Raw genomic sequence first — 24,127 nt, 5'->3', positions numbered from 1 at the left:
TGTAACGTGTTCGTTTCCTCGATGTTAAGAATTGCCAGGACAACAAACATTAAGACAGTCGACCAATTCGTTTTGAGATATTTTGATGAAATTTCGTCCATCGGCGTCTTTGAAGATGATTTATATTGTGTGGTAAAAATTGTCATGTTTAAAATTTCTCGACAATGGCGGCTAAGTAATAGTATTCCGGCTTTCTAGATTGATGTGAATCCCTTCTCATATCATGTAGTAATTTAAGATAAAAAAATAACTGTACTAAATTTGGACTATCTCGGCTAATTTTTTGTATCCTGTCCTAAGGATTTAACGAAAGTTAATTCTTTGTAGCGCAGAGAAGTCTAAGTTGTAATATGTTATGATGAAACTTAACCCATAATAGCAGTTTAAGATAGTCGAATTAACACGAAAATTTTTATTTTTTAGGACAAAAAAGTATGCGTTTTAATATTTTATGATGGAAGTTGATCAGTAATAGTAGTTTGACATAAAAATTAAATGCTGAGTTTTTTAACCACCATTCTTACGGAAAGTAATTCTTTATTTGCAAAGAGGTCTTATGCTTAATATACAGTTCTATAATATTAATTTCATAAAATAAGAGTATAATTTTTGTGGATAGGGTATTTATGAATCGACCTAGTCCGACTTTTCACTTCCTCTATTTATAATTTAAGTTCATTTAATGTTTAGGTTCATTTCACCATATATCCAATTATTTTAATTCGCGCATGTGTAAACTTCTTTATTCACACATGAATATGTAGTTATAGCCACCACTGTAAGGTTTTTTCCACAATGTATGTAACACCCAAAAGCAAGCTTCACAGACGCTATAAAGTATATACATTTGGTAGAAAATCATAGACCTTAAAGAGTATATATATTTGATAGAAAAATTGAAAGTCTTTGCACGCAGGTTGGTATTGAAAATGGGCCAAATTGGTCAGAGCAGAAGCCCGCAATGGAGCATAAGTTGAACGCAACTCCATTTTTCTTAACAAAAATTTGTGGATTTTTGCTCGTTACTCAAAAATAATAGAAGTTACAAGACTGAAATTTTCCACATTTACTTTGCGAAACACACTACTCTTCACGTGCAAAAATGAAAAAAATTCGGCCATGCCCACAAATAGATTATTTATCATAACGCAAACAAGGACAATGTTTAAAATTATTTTGTGCATTTAAAACACCGCGCCGTAAGTTGATTTTTTGTTAATGATACCAGCGATATCGGTATCAAATAAAAAAGCTTGGATAGTGCGAAAAGCATAGTGCTGGGTGTGCAAGATTCAGCCCCACCGAATATAACTTTCTTACTTTTTTTTTTTTATTTATTTACTTGTCATTTCATTTTTTTTTTATTATTATAAAAATAATATTTGTATTATTTCTCTATTGTGTTAAAAATTATTAAAATTAGTTATTGCAAAATTGAAAAATTCATATAATTATTTTTATTATGAAATTAAAACATTCATATTTTTTTTTTTTGGATTTGTTTGGAAATGGATTGAACCAGTTAAATTAATATTAGATCCATAATCCAGAAACGTAGTTGAAAGCGATTGATGCAAAATTTGAGCATAGGTAGAGACTGATGTAGCAGAGTGTTCTGTTCCGCTGTCAACCCATAAATCACCGTACTTGGTACTGTATAGTAAAAATCCGGCTAGAAATGCCGACAAAAGAAAAAGTATAGGTGATTCGTGATTGTAATAGAAATTAAAAATGCAAAATTAGAACGAAAAGTCAGCTGATTTGATAAAGGCAGTCACTTGCTTCAAATGCCTAAAGTTACCAGCATGAAAAATTTCATATAAATTGTTATACAAGTTAAATATACTGAAAGACTGTCTAAGGATGTCAAACCTCCTGCACTCAAAAATAAGGTGCTCGGCAGACTCAGTAATATTGCAATCTTCACACATGTAAATTTTCCTTTAGGTAGAAGTGTGGGTGTCAAAAAAGAGTAAATTTTGTAAAAAAGGCGGTCACTTTTTTCTCTAGCTAAAACATGATACTCGTCTTTCCATTCTTTTACGATAAGTTTTTTGACTAACAGAAAAGCTTCGCTGGGGGGGTAGTTTATGGACAAAACCGTACCATCAAACCTAGCTTGACGAGCATGGAAGTCAGCTTTTTCATTGATACTAAAACCGCAGTGACCTGGGATCCAGATGATGTGGCATTTTTCAATGCTTGGGTCATTTCAAAGGTTGTAGATATCGAGGACATGCATATTGAATGGGTCTTTGTTCTTGCTTAAAGTTAGAGCAGATTTGCTGTCAGAGAAAACTACAAATCTTTTCAGCTTAATTTCAGATGCATGGAGGATTGCTTGTCTGATGGCCAGAAGTTCAATGAAAGTAGATGATAGTTCTTGTAGAACTTTGAATTTGAAGTTGTTTACCGCTAGACCTCTTAATGTAGAACTAATAAAGTTTACCTAAAGTGGTTGCAAAGTTTTAATTCCTAATACTACGTTTAACTTAGTTTTCCGATATCTGAGTATGCAAGATGCCACGTTGGCTGAGTTCGTTGAATTCGCGGTCATGTAAAATTTATATTGAAGGACTATTGAGGAATTCGATCAACAAACGGCAGTATAAATTGAGACTTGTTTTAGCAGTTTTTCTTGAATTTAATTACAATATATTTTTTTATTTAATCTCCTTTACCTTCCATCAAAGCGAGAAATTTTGCCATACTTGTCACATAAATTGACTTAGTTTATCGTTTGTACATCAGGTAATTATGCAAACAGTTTTGTTACTTTTTGAAATTTTACCCACTTCGCATAATACGTATAGTTTTTGAATTCAAACGGTAAACCAATAACTTACGGAGACTTAGCAAGATATTTCTTTTAATCATCGTATTGTTCATTTATTTATTGATTTGTTGTATTTTTTTTAAATTTGTATACATATAATTTTTAGAAATCGTGGTGTTCTTATATTATTAAAGCTGAAACATTGTCTATTTTCTATTTTATATATGCGTATCAAATTATACTCCCCGGAATCGCTGCACATAAAGCAACAAAAACAAAAAAATACGAAAATACGAAAGTTTGTATGGGTCAATTGCTTTGTTTTTGCACAATATTTATATAAAATTAAGTTTATGACGGCCTTTTAAATGGCAGATGCTCCCTTACGCAAACAATGTAATAAGTACTTCGCAATTACACAATTAAATTATATTTAGGTTTATTTGTCGTCTCCACACTGACCATGTTTCACCCATTCACTTTCTGATGTGAATCTCTGTTGAAGAAAACACGGAAAGTGTACCCAAGATCCATCAGTTTTATCCACGCGGTTGCCTTTCAATTGGGTTTTGATAATAAACAGAGGTAAGCCTATTGATCGCCATATAAAACTATACGAAATTGATAAACACTTCAAACTGTTTTTATCGACGTGAATTTCAATAAAAAACTTTGATTTATTATTATTTTTTTTTTTTTAAGTAACTGGTTTTTATTTACCAGCTACTTCTATGAAAATTGTCATCATTCTCAGGAAAATGGTTTTTACTCAGCACGGTGACAAATGTTCACAGAACGTCGTTATCACGTGCTCACAGAAACGTTATCACGGAGAGAAATTAACAATCCGACATTCTACGCGGTTATATTTGTAACTAATATTACAAAATAAAACCACATTTTTCAGCCTTCTGTAACGTGCTAACCGTTTTTGCACAAAACATATCATTTTGTAAGCACTGCTTAATGCGGCCTGTTCGCTCAACAAAGTCACTGGATGTAGAGATAGGGGAAAATACTTTTTGTGTCGTACAAAACTAGGCGCAGCTGAAACACTAATGAAATTTATGATGTGAAATATTGTACAAATGCTTGCCACATATTTAAAAAAAGACTTCCGATATTCGATATATCGTTATAACTTACTCCATCCCCTTGTAAAAGAGTTTCTCCAAGTGAAAGTCAAAAGTTATAATGCAATAGCAAATTTTTATCGTGCAACCGTGGAGTTGTGTTATAAATACTAAAGATATGCGATTCAATTATTTTATAACACTAACAAATTTGTGGATCCCCACAATTGTAAAATTGATATATAAATTCTAAGATTGGGTAAATGGTTAATATCGGTCTGCAAAAGCTTATCGAGAAAAAAGTAGAGTGATGTGCACGAAACATTCAATATATATTATAATAAAACAAAATATGACAAAAAGTATTTAATATGTATTGCAATAAAAATGATAACATTAAATTACCAATTTCATGAATTTTCATAGACAATTAATAAAAGACATATTTGAAAGTCTATCTACCCGCCTACGATCTTGCTTTAAAAAAGTCATCGTTGAAGTAATTGACAAATAGAGTTGTAGTTTCGCACATTCTTACAAAAAACAATAAGTTTTCACTCCGCAATAATAGGCAAAATACTTTTAGCTGCAATCGATAGGAAGTAGTGACCTAAAAGATAATAGAACCTTTTTTCAGGACGCTTGGTGGAGCCATTTGAAGTGATCCCGACAACGAAAAATGAGCTATAAGTAAGCTCGGGTAAGGAAGGTTACTCGTACCGTTCGCTTCACCTAAAACGGCGTGGAGCAGCCAAAAATTTTAGAAAATTAAGTTGAATAAAAAATTACATCATGTGAACGGATGAAGGTTGCCTACAATACACCAGCAAAAATACGTATAAATCTTTACTAAGTTTTGAAACCGTATGAATTGCTGACGAGACCAATTAGAAAAAGAATTAGAAATAGGAGCCGTGAATTCGACTTCTTGTACAAGACATCAGTGTAAACTAATAAACGCTCCTATAAAAGTTATGTTGATCTTACAAAATTCACTTTCATTAATTATTCCACTCTTGATTTTGCGCAAGTTTTATTACGCTTTGTACACAAAATCAACAAATCAGATAATATAAATAATGGGACTCGTGCGCACTTATTTTTATACAATAGTAAGCAGCGAGTTCCACCAAAACTAATTTAAATGCATACGTCATATATGTGTTAAAATCATGTAAGCTTCTCTATTTGTTTATTTTTTGCGTATTTTTGTTCTCGTTTATAGGTAATGTTGGCTTTTGCAACGACAGCATGTACGAAGAAATCCAACGATTATGTTATAATGTTAAAAAATCACGAACGTGCATTACATGTGAACGCAGCCGGGAAAGTGACAGCAGCCGATATGTCATTGGCCCGTAAGTCTATCAATTTAATTCAATTATTCTCTACCAAAGTATATAATACATTGGTCTCATTTATACTCGCCTTATTTATACCCATAACCTCTGAATCACTCAATACTAATCCGAAAAATAAACCGAATCCGTTCAAGTCTACTCCCAAATTTAAAAGCAATATACTTCAAACAACAGGGTGTCTCTTAGATGTATTAAAGTAGTTTTTGGTAAAATCTGATACGGTGACGTTAATGAGAACATCTTTATTAGCAAAAGTTTAAGTAATTTTTTCCCTTGTTTACATAAATTTAGATTTAAAATGCATGACACACTAATTCTGGTTTATTCTTTAGTACTTGCGACGTTTAAACCTCTTAAAAAAGTTGGCTCCTTAATTCTTAAATACTCGAAGCTCTCAATTCTGTCCTACGCTTTGTTCGGTGAAATCAAATGACACATTTTTTCATTTTTCATGTTTGTTCATAAGCCTCCCAGATTTGAACCTTCCACAATTTACTTTTCAATAATTAAAAAAAACAATACCGAATCAAAAAGAAGTTATAAGTTATATGTTTCCCTTCAATGCATCGCGTATATTTTGCATATGACGTTAAAATCGATAAACCAGCATGTAGTATAAATATTTTCGACAAAGGCACTTGGAGAGAAAAAATTCCGCTGAATTAATGTTTGTTTGAAAGTGGGGAAAACAAATACTTAAGGTAACAATCCGTAATAGTTTTAAGTGCACAATCTTATCTTTTTTGACTTGCCCTGTCTAAAAGGCTTATGTTTCGTAATTATAACAAAAAAATTAGTTATTGGCAATAGTAAGAAAAACGTGCTCAAGTATTGTCATTTAAAAAATTGTATATATTATTGTACCCCTGATATATTTTTCTAGTGTAGCCAATTACGTATCAAATGCAAAATAATTTAATTTTGTTTTTCAGTGTTTATAACAGTTTTCATCATAGCATCTAAAAATAATTTATATACAGAATCTGAACCAAAATCCCGTAAATATGGAATGCAAATGGTATTGCGACATCTTCAGACAATGTGTGCAAGCGTATCTTGCAATAGGTTTTTTATCCCGTTGTAACTCTTTAACTTCAACCTGTTTATGACTTTTTTTAAGTATAATTATTATTTATTCATTATTATTTAATTTTTGATTAATTAATTGAAACTTGAGTGAAGGCAAAGATAAAATAATTAAGTGTTTTGATATCAGATTCAAGTTCGTAAGAAAAGCAAACAATCGAAAATGGTTGAAGTGTCGTCATTGCTGTTGTTTCTTCTCTTCCATCCGTTCTAAATACGTTGACATTGATTTTATAGCAGTTGTTATGAGTACAAACTTTTCTCCTTATTTCGGTTTCTTAAATTCTTCTAGATTCAAATTCAACGGTTCTCTCAAAACATATCCACTTAAATCGGGAAATCTTAGAGCCCTGGCGTCCCTAAGGATCTTTTAACTAAACTGTGTTGCTTAGATATTGCGCAATTAAAATATATAGCCGGTATGGGCAGTAGGCTCCTTGATCTCGGTTGTTTCTAAAGTTTTACTTATCCTGTTATCAAGAGAAACATTTTGTATTTTATACGCACGAAATTTGCTCGAAAAAGTTTGCTGTTGATTACGCAGAGGTCTGGACTTGGAGAGCTGAAAATTAAAGAGACAACTATTGCATCCGTTAAATACAGAAATTTTTTTTTCATTGAGTCATTCCTTGTGTTGGGAAATTGATTCATTTTCAAAGTTTAAGATTAACTCAAATCAACGGGTCCGTAGACTCGATAAGACAATCTTGATGAAGCACCAGCACACTGCGCGAACCCAGCTAGACGTGTTGCCCCATCTGTTGTATTCACAAGACGTTAAGAAGGAATCAAAAGCTGGTTTGACGCGCGATGGTTCTATCTTATTCTTCGTATTTAATAACCTTTTCGTTGTGGGTTTTATTCTTATTTACGTCGATGATGTTAACAAATTTTCTATAGTTCAACTTTTTTGAACTCCATATATATCGCCTTATCGTGAAAACGATTTTTTTAGAAAAAAAAAGTTGACGTATTAATATATACGTCGGTACACCATCGGCGGACACTAATATCTCAGCATACGAAACGAACGTTGTGTTAGATATGTAAACTTTCTTACTTTAGTAATAATTTTTAGGATATAAAATTGAACATTATTTTAGCAGCAAATGGCATGATCGTTTTCAAAGACAGTCCAATCATCATTGCAGCGAACGCATGGACTGTGGGTTAAAATGTTGAGAAGACATCAACGTGGCTACAATATTTGCCAAGAATGATATTTTTCTTTTCACTTGCAGTTGCATACATATCAACATTGGCATAATATGTTTGGAGTTCGTAAGCAACATTTTTTTTCTTTCCGCATTGATTTAATTTTGGTCTCTTTGCTCATAAGTAGTGTCATCTCCCTAATGTTTTGCCTTTTGTTTCTGGTATGTCATCATTTATGATAAGTACGAAACCAGCGTTCATGTACGTAATATCTATATAAGAACTTAGTTTGAAGTGTTCGTCTTAAAATGAATGCAATTCTTAGTTCGCTGACATGAATTCTAACAAAATTTAATATTGAGTTTTCGTAATTCAGGCCAATTCTCTTATAAAATAATGATAAAGAGGAAAAAAGTATTAAACACTTTAACAAATATCAACTTAAGTTCTAATAAGGATATGAGTTAGGGTTTTAAAAGCTTGACTATTGCGAGAAAGCTCTATTAATTGTTTTATGACAATATTTACCTTTCCAGAATTCTTTACCATGGAAAGTATAGGCGATATTTTCAGCGAAACTTTCAAAATTGCTTTATTTGTGAAAGAAGTAGGACGTTATTTATGCTTCAGAAGAGGAAAATTAGTCGGATTGGTAAGTAATAAACAAATATATATATATGTATATATATATACACATATTAAGAGTTAAAAGAATTTCCTGTGACGTGAGAACCTTATCTAACGGAAAACCAGATACATAATATTGCTTCTTAGCTAATTCAATCAAATCAATATGGCATATCTAATATTAAACGCCGAATTCAATAAAATCAACATAAGCTGCCTCTACTAAACTTCTTTTTTTACCTTTATAACGCCTGGTAAAACCCACGATTTTTTTCAATACTCAATTATGTGTCGAATATTGCTGTTAGTGGAATTTACAATAAGTGTTAAAGTCTTACATCTAATTTAAGATTGCAAGTGCAATTTCCAACCTTGTGGATGGAGCATACGCTTCCTCTCTAAGTTTAAAATTAATGTTCACACAATTTGTAGGATGAATATGTATTTGCCATTCGGAGCCACTGCTATTGTGCTCCTTTGAGTTTGCCTTGAAGATATGAGGTAGTTTGCAAGGGAACTTAGATTAGGTGTCCTAAAATGCTACCTTGCTATGACTGTTTAAATCTTACTAGTGGATGTGTAGCAGATGTGCATCAATTTAACATTGTTGAGTTGAATTCCTTCAAACAACTCGACGCTATGCGAAAACTTATGGACCTTTAGGATTCCAGTTTACTAATAACGTGCCATCTTTCCTCGATTTAGGCACCATAATAATAATATTTGATTTCTTCCAACTATGTAAATAAATAATAAGACTTTTAGAGCGTATTTTGGGAATTCACGAAGCATTTCCCCGTTGTTTTTATCAAAAGCTTTATATGTCCTAACATCGTTAATAACTTTTATTAGTAGTGGTAGAGTTGTGCGAATAGGCCTGTGGATGCTTGCCTGATAGAATTTGGAAAATTATTTGTCATCGCAATGTTTCTAGCTGATGTGACCGCGAATAGCGATTTGATTGGAAATACATCTTTCAAGTGGCTTGCAAAAACATTACATTTTTCACAATGGCTCCTTTCCCATTGTTCATTTCGATCCCTATTCGCATAATGTCTCAAACCACAGTGGGTGTGCAAATTGGATTAAGCAACATACCTGTATTTCTACTTTTAATACACTTTGTACACTTCTTGCATGGTGTTCACATTTCGATGACATGTGCATAGCGCATTTACTTGTTCTCAAATGCGCTTGCATTAAGAGATTACGATTATTAATCATGTCTTGCATCATGCTTTGCATGTTTCAAGTTGTGTTTTGCTTGCCTTAATGATTACATAATTTGAATGAGTGATGCAATTGAAACTTCATAAGACTGTTTGTGTCGAGTGGGTTGGACATTAGAGTTTGAGATTATGGAACTGATTAAATGTGATTTGCAACGCTTTGCACTAACTTTTTTGTTGTTGAGCTTAATTAGGCGCAGAACCTAATTTGATTTGCATATACACTGGGCAGTCTGGGTAGTTTGCGTATGACCCTTACAACAATTAGTGCACTTTTTACTTCTTTGTCGAAACTTGGATGCACAAGTAGATGACGATCGATGCGTGCAATAAACACGATAGATAATTTACAATAAGTTTACGTATAATCCCTTCAACCTTTAGGCAGTTCCACTACTACGATCTTTCGGTGCGGTGAAAACGTAAGTTCTATATTGGGAACGTTTTGGCCTTGTATCAAATTTATTAGCTTCGAAAGCAATCGTAACTCAGAACAGTGTTTGTGGCAACTTGTCTCTATTAAATGTATTGTATACAGATTTTCGTTTAAAACCTTCAATTATGGCGTTTTTTTTATTACGTCAATAGCGAAGGATTTGCTTAGATCATTTTTACGCAAACTCGTGTCTGTCTGCTTCAGTTAGTACTTTCTTACCCACTTTAATTTTTGGCCGTCAGCCTTTTGGTCGTATTTATTTGCTGGTTATTGCTATTTTAAGAGCTATTATGGAATACATAGAGTTTTTGCCGTTACTAAAAACTTTGTTAGCGAAATTTTCTTTGTTAGCTACGGTCTTGTTGACTGTAATTGCGGCCATTAATATGTAAGAGGTTTTATGGTGCCTCGACGGTGAATGTTTTCATTAGCGACGATTTCCCAAAGGGATTTATCTCCATCCCGTGATCCTCTATCGTGTATATGCGTGCAAATGTATTCACAGATATATGTAGGAGTAAGAACAAGTATAAATATCCGTACTTAGCCGTACCCCTTTCTAAATTCATTTTTGTGTTACTCTAGATTCTTGCAAAACTGCACCGCATATTCATGAAAATAGACGAAACGGATATTTTTAACACGGCGCACGAAATTGTTAGCTGTAAAATGTTCAGTGCTAACAATTTGCTTGTATTTTATAGTTATGAATTATATTTTTTTTTTATGCACTTTATAGAATTCCACGACCGATCATTTAGAACTTTTAAGAAAATGTTTAGAATATACTTGAGTACAAGCATCACGGAGCTTTTAATATCTTTTTAGGGTAACGGGAGCAGTGCTTTTACTTAGGAACTATTTTACTACTAGCTTCTTTCTTCTCTTTTCTTTTCTAGAAAAAAAGCTTTGTTAAACATTTCTTGATATAACATCACTCTGAATAAAATATTTATGTCTTTTGCGTACCAATACGAAGAAAAGTCCAAAAGAAACGTAGCAAATATATTTTTATTGTTGGTTTCATTGTTTTGTTTACATTGACAATTTCAAAACATTATCTTCATTAGATGTTTCAATAGATTTCAGTGATTACATCGTACAGAGGACATTTTTCTTCAGAAAAAAGTTACATTTTTAATATTCATGAAGCACACGCCAACCCACCAACCGTTTTTGGCTTACACAAACACAATGTAATATGTTCGTAATTTAAACGCACCGTCAAGTTAGTGTAAGGTCGTTAGTTATAAGTAGTCTTTTCTTTACTTCCATAGGCACATACGCATGCTTAAGTAGTTGCCTTTCACTGTCCGACCTTTATACGTATCTTTCCCTTTTCAACCACCATAAAATTCAGTCGATTGGTTCATTATGCGTTCACAACAATCCTTTTATATTCCAACCCGGCGAATGATCTGTTGTCGATTCCTTAAATATTTAACATGAAGAAAATTATAGTTCATTATACTTCCAAATAAAATCGATCAAAGATTCACCCAATTTTCAAATCGTCTCTTATTAGAGTTTTCGCTTTTGCAAGGGTAATTGTCAAATCCTTTCGTTGCTAACAGCAAAAAATGTTGGTGCGAAAAATGTGGTAACGTACAAAAAATGTGCGCTTACCTACTAATGGGGTGTTTTTGTCGCACTCCATGGGGAGAATTCATGTAAATAATTCTATAACAATGATGTAGAATTCATGTACTAATAACATTTCTAACCCGACTTCGGTAAGCCTACAACTTCCTTATCTTACAAGAAAACAACACGCAAAAACAATGAAAAAAAATTATTCATATTTTTTATCAAAAAAAATTTGATTTTCGTTTATTGTACGCTTATTTGTACTATGAATGCGTTAGCTGCTCACAAGTTGTCGTTCAGTGTGTATTAAGAAGTTGTAAGGAAAGGTTTTGCTTCCTTACTAATAACAAATCCGTCCGCATAATTGTCCACCCGTAGTACGAAATATCACTCACCCGTAACCAAGAAAATTCTAAAAGTACTTGGTCAGTTTGATCGTGCGCTAAATTACTTGTGAAAGTATAGTTGCTTCTATGTATAATAAAGATGTGTAAAATATCCTCTCTTTTGGATTCAGATTCTCCTCCACACTATAATGATACACTTCCTCTCTTGTATAAACATGTTGTGGTCTGCATATTTATAGAATATATTGTATTGGAGCTTCTTTATTAATAAGTTACGGCTAGTCTATTTACTATAAGCTTCTAAAGCCGGGTGAAACTGTTATAACTGGAAAATATTAAGCCCATCTAGTTAATCTAAGTGTCGCGCTTGGAAAAAAAAGTTCATTAAGACGCGGAGGAACCCGAAAAGTGTTGTTGCTTTATTAGATCGCTCACCCGCTCTGTCTATTACTAAGTTCTGCAATGAGTGTGATTTAAAAAACGTAGAACTTTTTCAAAACGCACACAGTACTTGTTTGGCGCAGTAGTAGTAACAAATTTTTCTTTTGCTGTTGGCCTGATCGCTTTTATCAGCACAAGAAAAATTTTTGTATAATTTAGAAAGCTACACTGAATTAAAGAAATTCTACAAAAATAAATGGATAGCTAGATAAATTCTATGCAGAATTGATTTTGGACAATTAATATGGTATATTTCTCCATACTAATACAAACTATATTTTACTGATCACTCAAGTATCTTTAAAAAATGCACTTTGCAATATGTTTGGTTTTATGGTCAACTGAGAGTTTTTTTTACAACATATAAAATGTTATATTAGTAATATGCTAGACGGGAAGTTTTTGAAATAAACCACTACTTAATGTTTGCTTGTTGCTTACATACTACATTAAATAAAGGTTAATTGTTTCAAATATTAATTGTTGCAACAATACCTTTTCAATTCGGTAAAATGTTTTCATTGTCCCATAAAAATAGGCGCCTGTGTATGTGCATAGAAGCGTTTAACGATTACAAAAATTAAAAACTTTTGAATTTTGTTTGATAATGATAATGATCCTATTCTGGGCAGATAAATGGAAAATTACTAAGAAAGCGAAGAATCTATACAGCTAAGGTTTTTTTTCGGGCAGAGAATCTATAAGGCAAAGATTCACACCCACGCTGTTACCTTGTAAGGAAGCGTTCTACTCCCTTACTAATTACCACATAAGTAAATTAATACTAATTAGAGATGCGGTAGCATTTCCTATGCATATCGGCAAGGCGTTCTCGGGTTTCTAGGTTTGAGAAGGTTAATATAGAAATAATGAATTCACTTATCTAACGGTCACCAAATCATACGATTTGGTACCTGGATTAGCATTTTACAAAGGCACATTGAAATTAGCAGTGGAACGAACAGAAAGATAGGCATACAAACAAGCATAGGGAGACTAGCATTCACATACTTAACGGTTAAAATCTTACAAAGGCATATTGAAATTAGCAATATTAATAAAACAAAAAAACAAGCACAGCGATAAGGGAAAAAAACAAGATAGCTATGATGCATAGCACTAACGGGTAACAAAACATACGAGTACCTGGGTCGGCAGTCACAATAAAATCATACGAGTTGGCACGTAAGACAGTATTAATGCTAAGATATAGGAAAGAGAAACATTGGCAGCTGCGAACGAATATGTTCGATCAAACCTAAGTTAGCACACATAGGGATAGATATGTAAAAATAACATTGTAACATAGATGAAGGCAAACCCGCTCGATCAAACCTAAAATAGCATCGCCGTCACCCCTGAATAACCAATGAACACACAAACCCTGTGAGGTGAACCGGTTAGGAACAGACGAGTAGCCCTATAGGCTACGGTTGGTTGCTAAGACACCCGCGGCGTGTTCCTTTTCTTTACAGAGAATCCCGCGATACAGAGAACCTGAAAAAAATTAATTAAGAATAATCGGTACGCATAAGAATCAATTAGGAAGAGTCGGGTCACCACGCTGGTTTCCTCCTACGTCTCTCAAAATTCGCTTGAACATTATAATCTCCCCGTAAATAAATAAAGAGAAAATAAGAACAAACCCGAAGGTCCAATTAATTTGTATTCTATAAATATTCTTGGAAAGAATATTGGATTGGCTGAGTATACCATGCCCAAGAAGACTCGTTACAACCTGAAGGACCACGTCTCGGGCAGACAAGGCACAAAGTACTGACCACCGAGGATTTAGAACACTATGACTTCCTTTCGAAGAGTCTCTAAGGTAGAGATGCATACGAATGCTCGTATCACCCCGCTCTGGAGGGACGAAAAGGCGAAAAAGTATCAGTGAGTATCTACAAATCTATTGTGCCCTTTCGGGCCGGGGAATTCAAACCCGCTCTGTTAGCTCACACAGCCCATTCTGGAACGGACAAGGCAACGGCCAGAATTGCAACTTAAAAGTCTAAGAGAACTTATCTGTTGGTTTGGCTACTGCCTAATAATTAAGCGGAGGTCGTCTGTTGTTTGCTGCTTTTGTAATTAATGATTGCCACACTGTCATCTTTATAAAGCGCCTTCGTATATGTTTGGTATATGTGAAAGCTTTTGTACAACTTTTAGTATCCTCTGTAGGTGTGGTAGAGTATTTATCTTAGAGAATAATAACAAAAATAAGTTGAATTAAATATATGATTAGAACTTAATTTAAACAAAGTTTTAATAGGATAGACGCATAGAAGTTCAAAAGTTAGCACGTTATAAAATGTACATGTAGACATGGATGTGCGTAGGCGAGTGAAAGTAAGAGTTTAAATATAACGTAAATGAAAAACAATAAAGTTCAAGTATGAAGATAACAGTATATTTCGATATAAATTCAAATACAAGAGAGAAAGATATCGAAAATGTAAGCATAAATATGCCACACATTGTCGTATGAATTCAAATATGCTGGGTGCAAAGATACGTTGGAGTAAATTGAGAAAAACTGAAACGATGATTTGCTGGAAGAATGTCAGCGTTCGGAAAGGATAACAAAGCGACTGCTTACTTGAAAAACCGGATACATATTCTAAATTACCTTTGGTTTTTTTATGCAAGATTGACAAAAAAAAAAAAGAAAACAATTTATAACAGAAGTACACTAACGCAAATATAAACAATACGAATAGCTGTTAATCTTAACCCGATATAAAATTTATCCGCTTTAGACAGCGGATCGAGAGACTCATATCGAAATTTTGTTATTTATATTCTGCATATAAGTAAGTCGAGCTAAACAAAAGAAAAGGTATATTTCTGTAATTAGTGTTCAATAAGAACCGTGTCTTTAAAGTTTTGTTCCTCGGATCATAAAAGTATGAAATTTTAATAGAAGGCTGACCGTTGCTTCGGATGAAACCCTTATTTACGTCCAACAAATTAAATATTTACGTTTTCTTTACTAAATTGAGGCGTATAACATTGTCTGGCTTCAATGATCAACAGGGTAAACTGCCGTACATAAGGACGATTAACTAAAAACTAAATTTAAATATACAATACAAATAAATTGGAATATTGCAATATAAGTAAATCCACACAGCGACCTGTATCTTATAAATATTATTGGGAACGGGCCTGTCTGTTGCTATAAGCCAAATGATCAGTAAAGGGATTTACAAAGGGTGGCAAACTAACATGAAGACTGCATACAGCCAGAAAGTTCAACTTTGGTTTGAGCACAATATCATCAAACTTCTTCCCTTGTCTTCTCTTGGATGTTTTGGTGCAAGAGTGGGATAAAGTTCTGTTTTGAAGCATTAAAGCACTCTTTGAATCTATTTCGCAAAGAAAGGCAGCAGTTGTTTGAGCAAGTAGTGGCCCAATGCTATATTAATAAATAAATATTGTGTATTTATGAGGTGTTTATACTATTTTGTCCATCCCCCGGATGTATGCAAAGAGAGTTCACATCGTGTTGTGGTATTCTTTGCTAAATACTGTTTTACGGGGATTTCGACTGAAACGTTACGCAGAGAAACGACTAGCATTCATATCTAGACCAGAAGCTCAGTTTGCGCCGATTACGATTTCAGAAAGCATGATCAGTTAATAAGACGATGGGACAGAGAATATCACAATCTCATAGACCTTGTATTGCCATCAAGAGTACTGACGTGGTACACCGATCGCAGGAAATCCCTAAAGCTAATATACATATACAATAAAGTACAGTCAGACTACTAACGATGCATCCGAAAAAAAGAAATCAACAACCTGGACGAACATTTGGAATACGTCGACGACCCCACTGGAAAGTATTTCAGCAAAAGAGCCAACGCAAGCACAACCATGATATCAGCCCTGATTAGTGCACACAGAGGAACGCAAAATGGTAAAGCTACGCGATGTAAGCGATGCGTAAAATAACCGAACATGTTTGTGTTATTCTGCCGTTATAATGCCTTTGTTAAAGCCAATAGTTATTCCAATCAGCTGACACGATATTATAGGATCAGAACAATGATGAAAGCGCGGAGAGCGTGGAACTGGGCAATCGAGAAGTGATAATGTTCCCCGCCAAATTCTCCGGTCCGCTTTCATAAGACCAATAAAAACGGATGTCTATTTAACTACAAAATTTTATACAAATGGCGAATTTTTTCACCAAATGAAGCGCCCAAAATAATTAACACCAATGACCGGTGTAACAAAGTTCGAACCCATTGGTGGCCATGAAATGTCGCTGCAATCTATAGTTACGGCACTATAACATACTCAGATGAGACAACCCCCTACATCTCAGTGTCGTCGGACATAATGACAAAACGTAGAGAAGCTACGTCAATGTCTTTACCGAAAAGCAAATCCAGACTTAACAACATCGATTATAATAATAACGGTCAGTTCGCCGAAACAGCTGCTCAAGAAGGTATTTTAAAAATTTACTCTACTTGGATTGTGCTCGCCGATGATAATGAGGCCAAAAATCGAGCCCAACAGGCTTATATCGCCAAATAATACCCGCTACGTCTAGCGTGCCAATAGCAATAATAGCGGAAGTCGAAAGGAAGCACAGCTGTAAATAATTGTAGCCCGACAAATATATTAACTTCATCCTGCTCGTCAATCACGATAAGGTAACAATTGGTAAACCAAACAAAGCCTGGTAAAACATCTTAAACCTATGACACTTGCTGGTTATGGTAAGCATATTTATCCTTGACAACGTGAAATTGTGAATTAGTTTAGCCATGTCTGTCCGCCAGTGTGTTGTGGTGTGTGCTGTTGGCATTCTCCTCGTCGCAAAAATGAAGATATCGACCTCAAATTTGTTAGAAACATTGGAAGTATTTGCACGCGGGTTGGTATTAAAAATGAGCCATATTGGAAAGAGCAGAAGCGCGCAGTGGAGCGTAAACGCAACTCCTTTTTTTTAATTTTTGGATTTCTGCTCGTTACACGGAAATTATTAAAGTTAGAAGGCTGAAATTTTCCACATTTACTTTGCGAAGAACGCTAGTCTTTACATCCAAAAATGTCGGTTATGCCCACATAAAGATTATTTATCATAACGCCAACAAGGTAAAATGTTTGAAATTACTTTGTACATTCCTAAAATGAAGATATATTATCTTCCTAAAAATGGGTTATTTCTAAGGAGAATATGATCGACACCCTGACGTGGATTAATTTTTTCTTAATAGTATCTGCGATATGAGTATCAAATAAACGAACTTGGAGAGTAGAATGCTAAAAGGATATAGGTGGATGCGCAAGAGATAATTTTCTTACTTTTTTTATTTGATCAAGTTAACGTAGTATGTTTGAACAAAAACACAAAAACCTTTTTTTTTGATTGTTGATCTCGTTGAATGTGAGAAAAAATTGTTTTTGTTTTGGTTTGGAAAGAAAGAAAAATGTTACTTTTTATTATTCTCAATTTAACAAAAAAAGCTTGTTTGCAACCACATTTTAAATATTTAATTGATTGTGCTGCGGTCGCGGGTTACAAAACTACCGACGTCGCCGAGATTACAATCGTTATTATCGTAAGCAACGCACTAAGGGCAGAAACAACAACGCTGGCACCTGCATACATATTCCATTGTTGATCTTAAATTGCATTTCTTTTCGTAATGAGTACATCAAGGATAAGGATTGTAACTTTAGTTTTTGTTGAAAAAAGATAATTAAATGTTTATATTAAACATTGAACATAAAAAATTGAAGTTTCTGAGCAACCAAGGAAGAAAAAAATACATTCCTGTTGGTACACATTTTGGAAAGAGAAACATGCATCGATTTTTTCTTGGTGTTGTGAGTGGATATCATTGTAATTGCACGTGATTTTATGAGACATTTGGTCGTTAACAGTTAATTTTCAACAGAAGTGTATCGAGTACCAGAAATCGAGACAGATGTTATTTCGTTACGAGTTTATTGTTCGTTTTTTCAGTGGCGATGTAGTCAGAAGTTAAAATTGTCAATCATCCAAAATCAATGAAGGACAACTGCCACTATCATACACTTATTTATAATAATTTTAATCAACGATGCTATATAAGTGCAAGTTAACTTAATAAACTTTCTTTAAAAGGCAACGACTGGAACGATCAAAAGAATGTGAACAAGTAACGCCAATTTTATTTTATTGTATTATGCTATATATTATTAGTTTTGCTTCAATTTATCAATATGAGCAAATAGTAAACATATGTTAACTGAATGCATTCAGGTGAAGCCAGGTGAGTTGCTTTTCATTTAAATTCTTCTTTTTTGTTGTATTTTATTTATAATCTGTCCATAAAGAGTAATGAGTAAATTTTATAAAGTAAATAATTACCTTTGTAACTGAACTCTTACGAAAATAACCATATACATAAAGTAAGACGTGTAAAATATATTTAAAGTTGATTTTAAATTCTTTTTAGTTAACAAAAATTCATGGAACTGTCTACAGATATTCAAATTTTTTTTAACCTTCTTTCGAAATGGCTTTTCGAAGGGTAATTTTGTTGGTACCGTCTTGGAGCCAACAATGTCTTAATTTCATCTTTAACCGTTTGAATAGATAAGTCATCATGTATAGCTTTGTTAGACAAAAACCATGGTGCGTTGGCGACTGACTTCAATGTCTTATTATTATTATTATTAATTTAGCCAGAAAAGCTAAAGTCTTAAAGCACTAGCATCTAAGGCTTTAGACTTTATTAAAAAATCTACCGCACCTGAGATTTGAGTCCACGACCACTGTTGTGCTAATCCAGACGCTTGCTTACTCGGCTACCCAGGCGCATGTTTCAATGTAATTTATTTCCAAGATTTCAATGTTGGAATTACTGGCTGTTCCCCATAGTTGTATTCTGAGAGTCTAAATTGGCTTTAGTATTGCTTTGTATATGATTACTTTATTTGCAAGGCTGAGTTTGTATTTTAGATCTAAAAATCAATAAAGGCGTTTGTTTTTTATCTTTAACTGTTGTCTTTTAGCTTTTTTACGAGTTTTCCATATAAGTTTACTATCTATTTGCAGTCGTAAATATTTAACGTTATCAATTTGTGCAACATTGCAGTTGTGGTAAATTTCGCCAGTTTCCTCGACGTAGGGTAAAGGCGACATGTGTAGATTTTCTTGAATTAACTTCAATATTCCCTTTTCTTAACTAGCGTTCCATTTCATAAAGCTCTCGCTAGAGCTGGATGTAGGCATTGTTGGGGTCTGTGCTAGCAGCTAATATTGCAGCGTCATCTGCGTAAAACATTATTTGTGATAGGCACGTCAGATGTAAAGATTGTGTACTAGATTGGTGCCAAAATACTACTTTGAGGTGCAGAAGCTTAAGTATCATAAATTTCTGAAAATTCCTTGTTTACTTCTATCTAGTGTTGTCTATCGCTAAAATACGATATTAGAATTAGGTAAATGTGTTGAAAGCTACTATATTAACGTAATAATATAATTTGGTATTAAATGCTTGCTGTACGTTTAAAACTATCCTTGAACAATATTTTTCTTTTTCGAAGCATCTCGTACATAAGAAACTATGCGATGGGATAGTGAAATGTACAATGCTTATGCCTGAATTTAAAGTGGTATTCAGACATTATATTAAATTTTTCTAACTTCACTAACATTGTTTTCAGACATATTTTTTCAAGTATTTTGGAAAATTTAACTGGCAGATTTGTTGGGCCATACGTTATAACATTTTCAGGTTTTCTTAATTTAGGTACCATTACTGTTTTTGCACATTTCCATTGCGAAGGCAACTAGATTAATTTCCAGATTGAATTAGATATTAGTGTAAATAAAATAATAGATTTTTTCGGTAATGCCTGAACCACTTTTCCATCAGTCGTAGCCAGGACATTTTTTGACGAGAAAGAAATTTTTGATTGGCCAATCCATCGGACAGAGACCATAAGGGACTCTAAGAAGTCCACTGTTTCGTTTGCTTCAGAACAAAATAAATCTGGTATTTTTGATAGAACTATCCCCTTTTATCCACAGATTGTTCTTACTTATGCACTTATGTAGTTCTCGGCCTTTAATCTGTGGCGTCAAAGCTCCCTCCTACAAGAAATCTTGGTCCTAGACATCTGAAAAAAATTTTGCAATACTCAACTTTTACAAACAATCGCAGTGGAAAATAAATTATCGCTACTTGCAGATATATTTTTCTTATTTTATCAGAAATTTCGCACTTTAATGGACATTTTCTGAATAATTTTGCTCCACCATGCACTCTCCCTGAAAGGGGGAAAATTACCGTTTAGTCAGATAAAGTTGCTTTTTACTTTATCATTTTTACTTGATGCCAACCGCATTGTTACTTTTGGGAAAATTTTTATTCTTCTGCTAGCGACACGAATAATGGATTTTATGCGCTATGGATAATATGTATAGTTTCTTTTTTTAGTTAATGCCTTCACTTTGTTCAATAGGTCAACTAATCACGAAACTATATATGGCGTTAACAGCAAGCAAAAGAGTTTTCCACACTTTTTTAGTTCGATTTATTTATTTATTTTTAAAAACCATTAGTCTTATGAAAAAATATACAAGTAAATAGACATTTTTTAAAACGTTTTGAGAAATGATTAAGACCTTTTAGCAAAATATTTTAAACTTTAGGCATACATTTTTTCTGCGTTTGATATATTTCTTTTTTTTTCCTAGCTCTGAACTCAACTGAAAACCATTCCTTTTCCTCCTCCCTTTGACCAGAGTTTTTCAGAAGATTATAAACTTATCACCGAGAGACAGAGAGACACCCCAGCCTTTCAGATGGTTGTATTTGGAACTAAAATCATATAATAAAATTACTACTGCAGGTTTTACAATTATGCTTTTGTTCTTTTGGTTATTGTAAATTGAGATTGCTAAAGATCAACGCGTCCGTTTACTGTAAGAACTGATGAAAGACTACATTTGATTTCTAATCAACATTTATCTTAAAGCTAAAGCAAACTAATTTTTTTTATCCCTATATTAGTTTCAATTTAATCCAACTTTCATTCATATGTTCATTTGAATTCTAATGAAATTTTGTCTCAAAACCAAACTAATTTAAACTCTTCTTTTCACTTTATTTAAAAAAATATAACGTTTTCATGTCTTTAAAATAAAAATCTTGTATATATTTGTTTAATCACTATGCTTCGTATGAATGCTTTCACCTTGGTACCCCTAGGCAGTAGTGTGGTCAAGGTGTAAGAAAATAAACGTCCGCTTTTGAATGTAAATTATCGAATAGACTGCCGTCTTTATAGTTTAGCTTTAGCGATCAGATGAAAACAGTTTTCTTAAACAACCCCTAATAGCTGACGACCTAATTTACTGTGTACATTGGTTTCATTTCAGAAGAGAAAAAGCTGAAATACTGTTAATGCTTAAGTGTAACATCGACGCTCAACGTGGTGCCCGCGAGATCAGATCTAATTTTATTATCATATAAACAATTTGGGCCATTGTGCGTTTGGGATTGAATCTCCTGCACGTTGTTTAGAAGTTTTCTGTTGCTAAAGGGAGTGAGTTCATATGAATGTAGTTGTTATAAGCGGTTTCTTTCTTTGTAATAAAAATACAAATACTTTCTTTATATAGAGAAATTTTTGGAATGATAAACCTACGCTAAAAAAATGTAGGTTACATTACAATAAAATAAATTGGCCCTATCAAGCGTTTGGTTGCGAACAAATCTTTGTCTAATTGATCGCGAATTGTTGTTGCATCCTAATCATCATAACGCATTCTGTAAGCAAGGGAGTACCTCTTTAAGATACTAAAAGTGTGGGCATACTTTGCACAAATCGTAGTTTCAAAAATATGCAAAACCGAATAGTGCCTGTCTTAATTGAAAAGAAGATATCACCAGAAATAACACCAGTAATTCTTCATTAATAGGGGCGTTTCAACAAGGACAAAAGGGAGTGGAGTCCGTTACACAGTTTCGTAATGGAAATTGTTCTACTTTAAGTCCGTAGTCGAATGTGTGAATGGAAGGGAATGTAGGCGAGGCATTAAAGAAGATCATGTTGGAGGGTAACCAAACTTAATCAAATGCTTACGTAGAACATTGCAATTGGTCATCTAAATCTAGTGCTTCACACAAACAAGATTTACAGGAAATTTTTATAAATCCTTCTGATCCAACCCCACGATATTCAATAGCGAACAGCGATTTGACTGAAATCTACAGGATATAATAAAGGGCTGAATGTCAAAGCATTTATATAGAAAGTAAAAGCTTTGACAAAACTTGAACTGCAGTTTTGAGCTATTAAGCGAGAACATCAGCAAGATTACTGCATAGACAATACAAGTCGAAAAGGATATTTGGGTCGAGAGTATTGCCAAAAAATAAATTGTGATAATGTGATAATGCTATATAAGTGCAAGTTAACTTAATAAACTTTCTTAAAAAGGCAACGAATGGAACCGTCAAAAGAATGTGAAAAATTAACGCCAATTTTATTTTATTGTATTACACTATATATTAGTTTTGTTTAAATTTATTAATATTAGCAAGTTATAAACATCTGTCAGCTGAATGCATTCAGGTGAAGTCAGGTGAGTTGCTTTCCATTTGAATTCTAATCAAAATTTATTTTCAAAGTAAACCAAACTAATTTTATTTATTCCTATGTTAATTTTAATTAAATCCAACTTTCATTCATATGAACATTTGAGTTCTAATCAAATTTTGTCATAAAACCAAAATAATTTAAAATTTTTCTATATTTAATTGGTATTCACGTATTAACGCCACCGCGGCAAAATTTCATTAAAAAACTAATAAAAAGAAACCTTTTGGACTTTAAAAAATTTTTTTGGCTTTTAAATATAATAATAATAGAAATAATAATATAATAAAATGATAATAATAACAATATTTTAATAACAAAATTTTGCCGCCGTGGTGTTAATACGTAAGTACCATTTAATTAAATATAACTTTTTTATTTCTTGTAAATAAAAATTTTACATATATTTGTTTAATCAATATGTTTTGGAATTCGTTGCATAAATGCTTTTCACTTGATACCCCTAGACAATAGTGTAGGTAACGCGTAGGAGAATGAACGTTCACTTTTTCATTTAAATTATCGAATAGTCTGTCCTTCATTAGCACACGCGAAATAAATTTTGCTTCAGCATTAGCAATTAGATGAAATTAGTTTTCTTGAACCACCCCCAAACAGCCGGTGAGTTAAGTCCAAATGAAATGCTGGTCTCGTTTCAAGATAAAAAGAAATTGATCTAACAGTAAGAGAATATGCTACAGATACCAACCCTACTGTGCGCCACGATTATGACCAAAAGAGGTTACGATAACACAAATAACAAAAAATCAAATCTGTTAATTAAGGTTGAATACAGGAGTTCGACTCATCCTTCAGACGGTACTAGTCTTTTGTAATAATAGTAACATCCCTACGTCACCCCGTTCACGTATTGCCTCTTGAGCAATAATCTCAATATAAACATCGCGATCGTACTTTGAGACGCGACTTAACGTTTGGTTTCACTATCAGAAGGAGAAAAGAGCTGTGTGCCATGGCGTTGCCAAGAGACCATTTCTATAATGATAATATAATCAAGCAAGTAAGAGTAAAAAAAAATTGCCTGTCTCCGGTGTACTTTACCGTCAGACGTCACAATTGCTCTATAAGAAAACCGAAAAACATGAAAGAAGCAGGTATTCGAAGCGGTAAAAAAACCAAAATTTAGGTTTTTAAAGCAATTAAAAAATTACTTCATTGCACTCGATTTCGGTATTGTTCACGTGGTCTAGGATTAAAAAAAAATTGTATAGACAAGTGGAAGAGTCCATCCCTTCTTTGGAGCATTGAGGCCACGCAGACGTTGTACAGAGTTTAAAGAAGTTTTGGCAACCAACTAACATTTTTAACACTATTACTTCGATTACTCAACCTTCTCATCTACTCCTCCTCTAACTGTTCATATATCGA

The 24,127-nt window shown here is 33.4% G+C and overlaps 1 protein-coding gene across 4 annotated transcripts in view; it reads left to right on the top strand.

The window, feature by feature from the left end:
* Positions 1-24,127, top strand: part of LOC119640212 — an 89,560-nt gene that overhangs the window by 60,116 nt on the left and 5,317 nt on the right. For all 4 annotated transcript variants that reach the window (XM_038038069.1, XM_038038068.1, XM_038038070.1 and 1 more), the window contains 2 exons: positions 5,075-5,207; positions 7,988-8,103. In XM_038038069.1, the coding sequence (XP_037893997.1) occupies positions 5,075-5,207; positions 7,988-8,103 (249 nt within the window). The remainder of the gene's footprint in view (positions 1-5,074; positions 5,208-7,987; positions 8,104-24,127) is intronic.

This window comes from Glossina fuscipes, unplaced genomic scaffold (genome assembly GCF_014805625.2).
Source record: "Glossina fuscipes isolate IAEA_lab_2018 unplaced genomic scaffold, Yale_Gfus_2 116, whole genome shotgun sequence".
Classification (NCBI taxonomy): Eukaryota; Metazoa; Arthropoda; class Insecta; order Diptera; family Glossinidae; genus Glossina; species Glossina fuscipes.
Note: the sequence above shows the minus strand (reverse complement) of the source record. Positions and strands in the feature narration are given on the sequence as shown.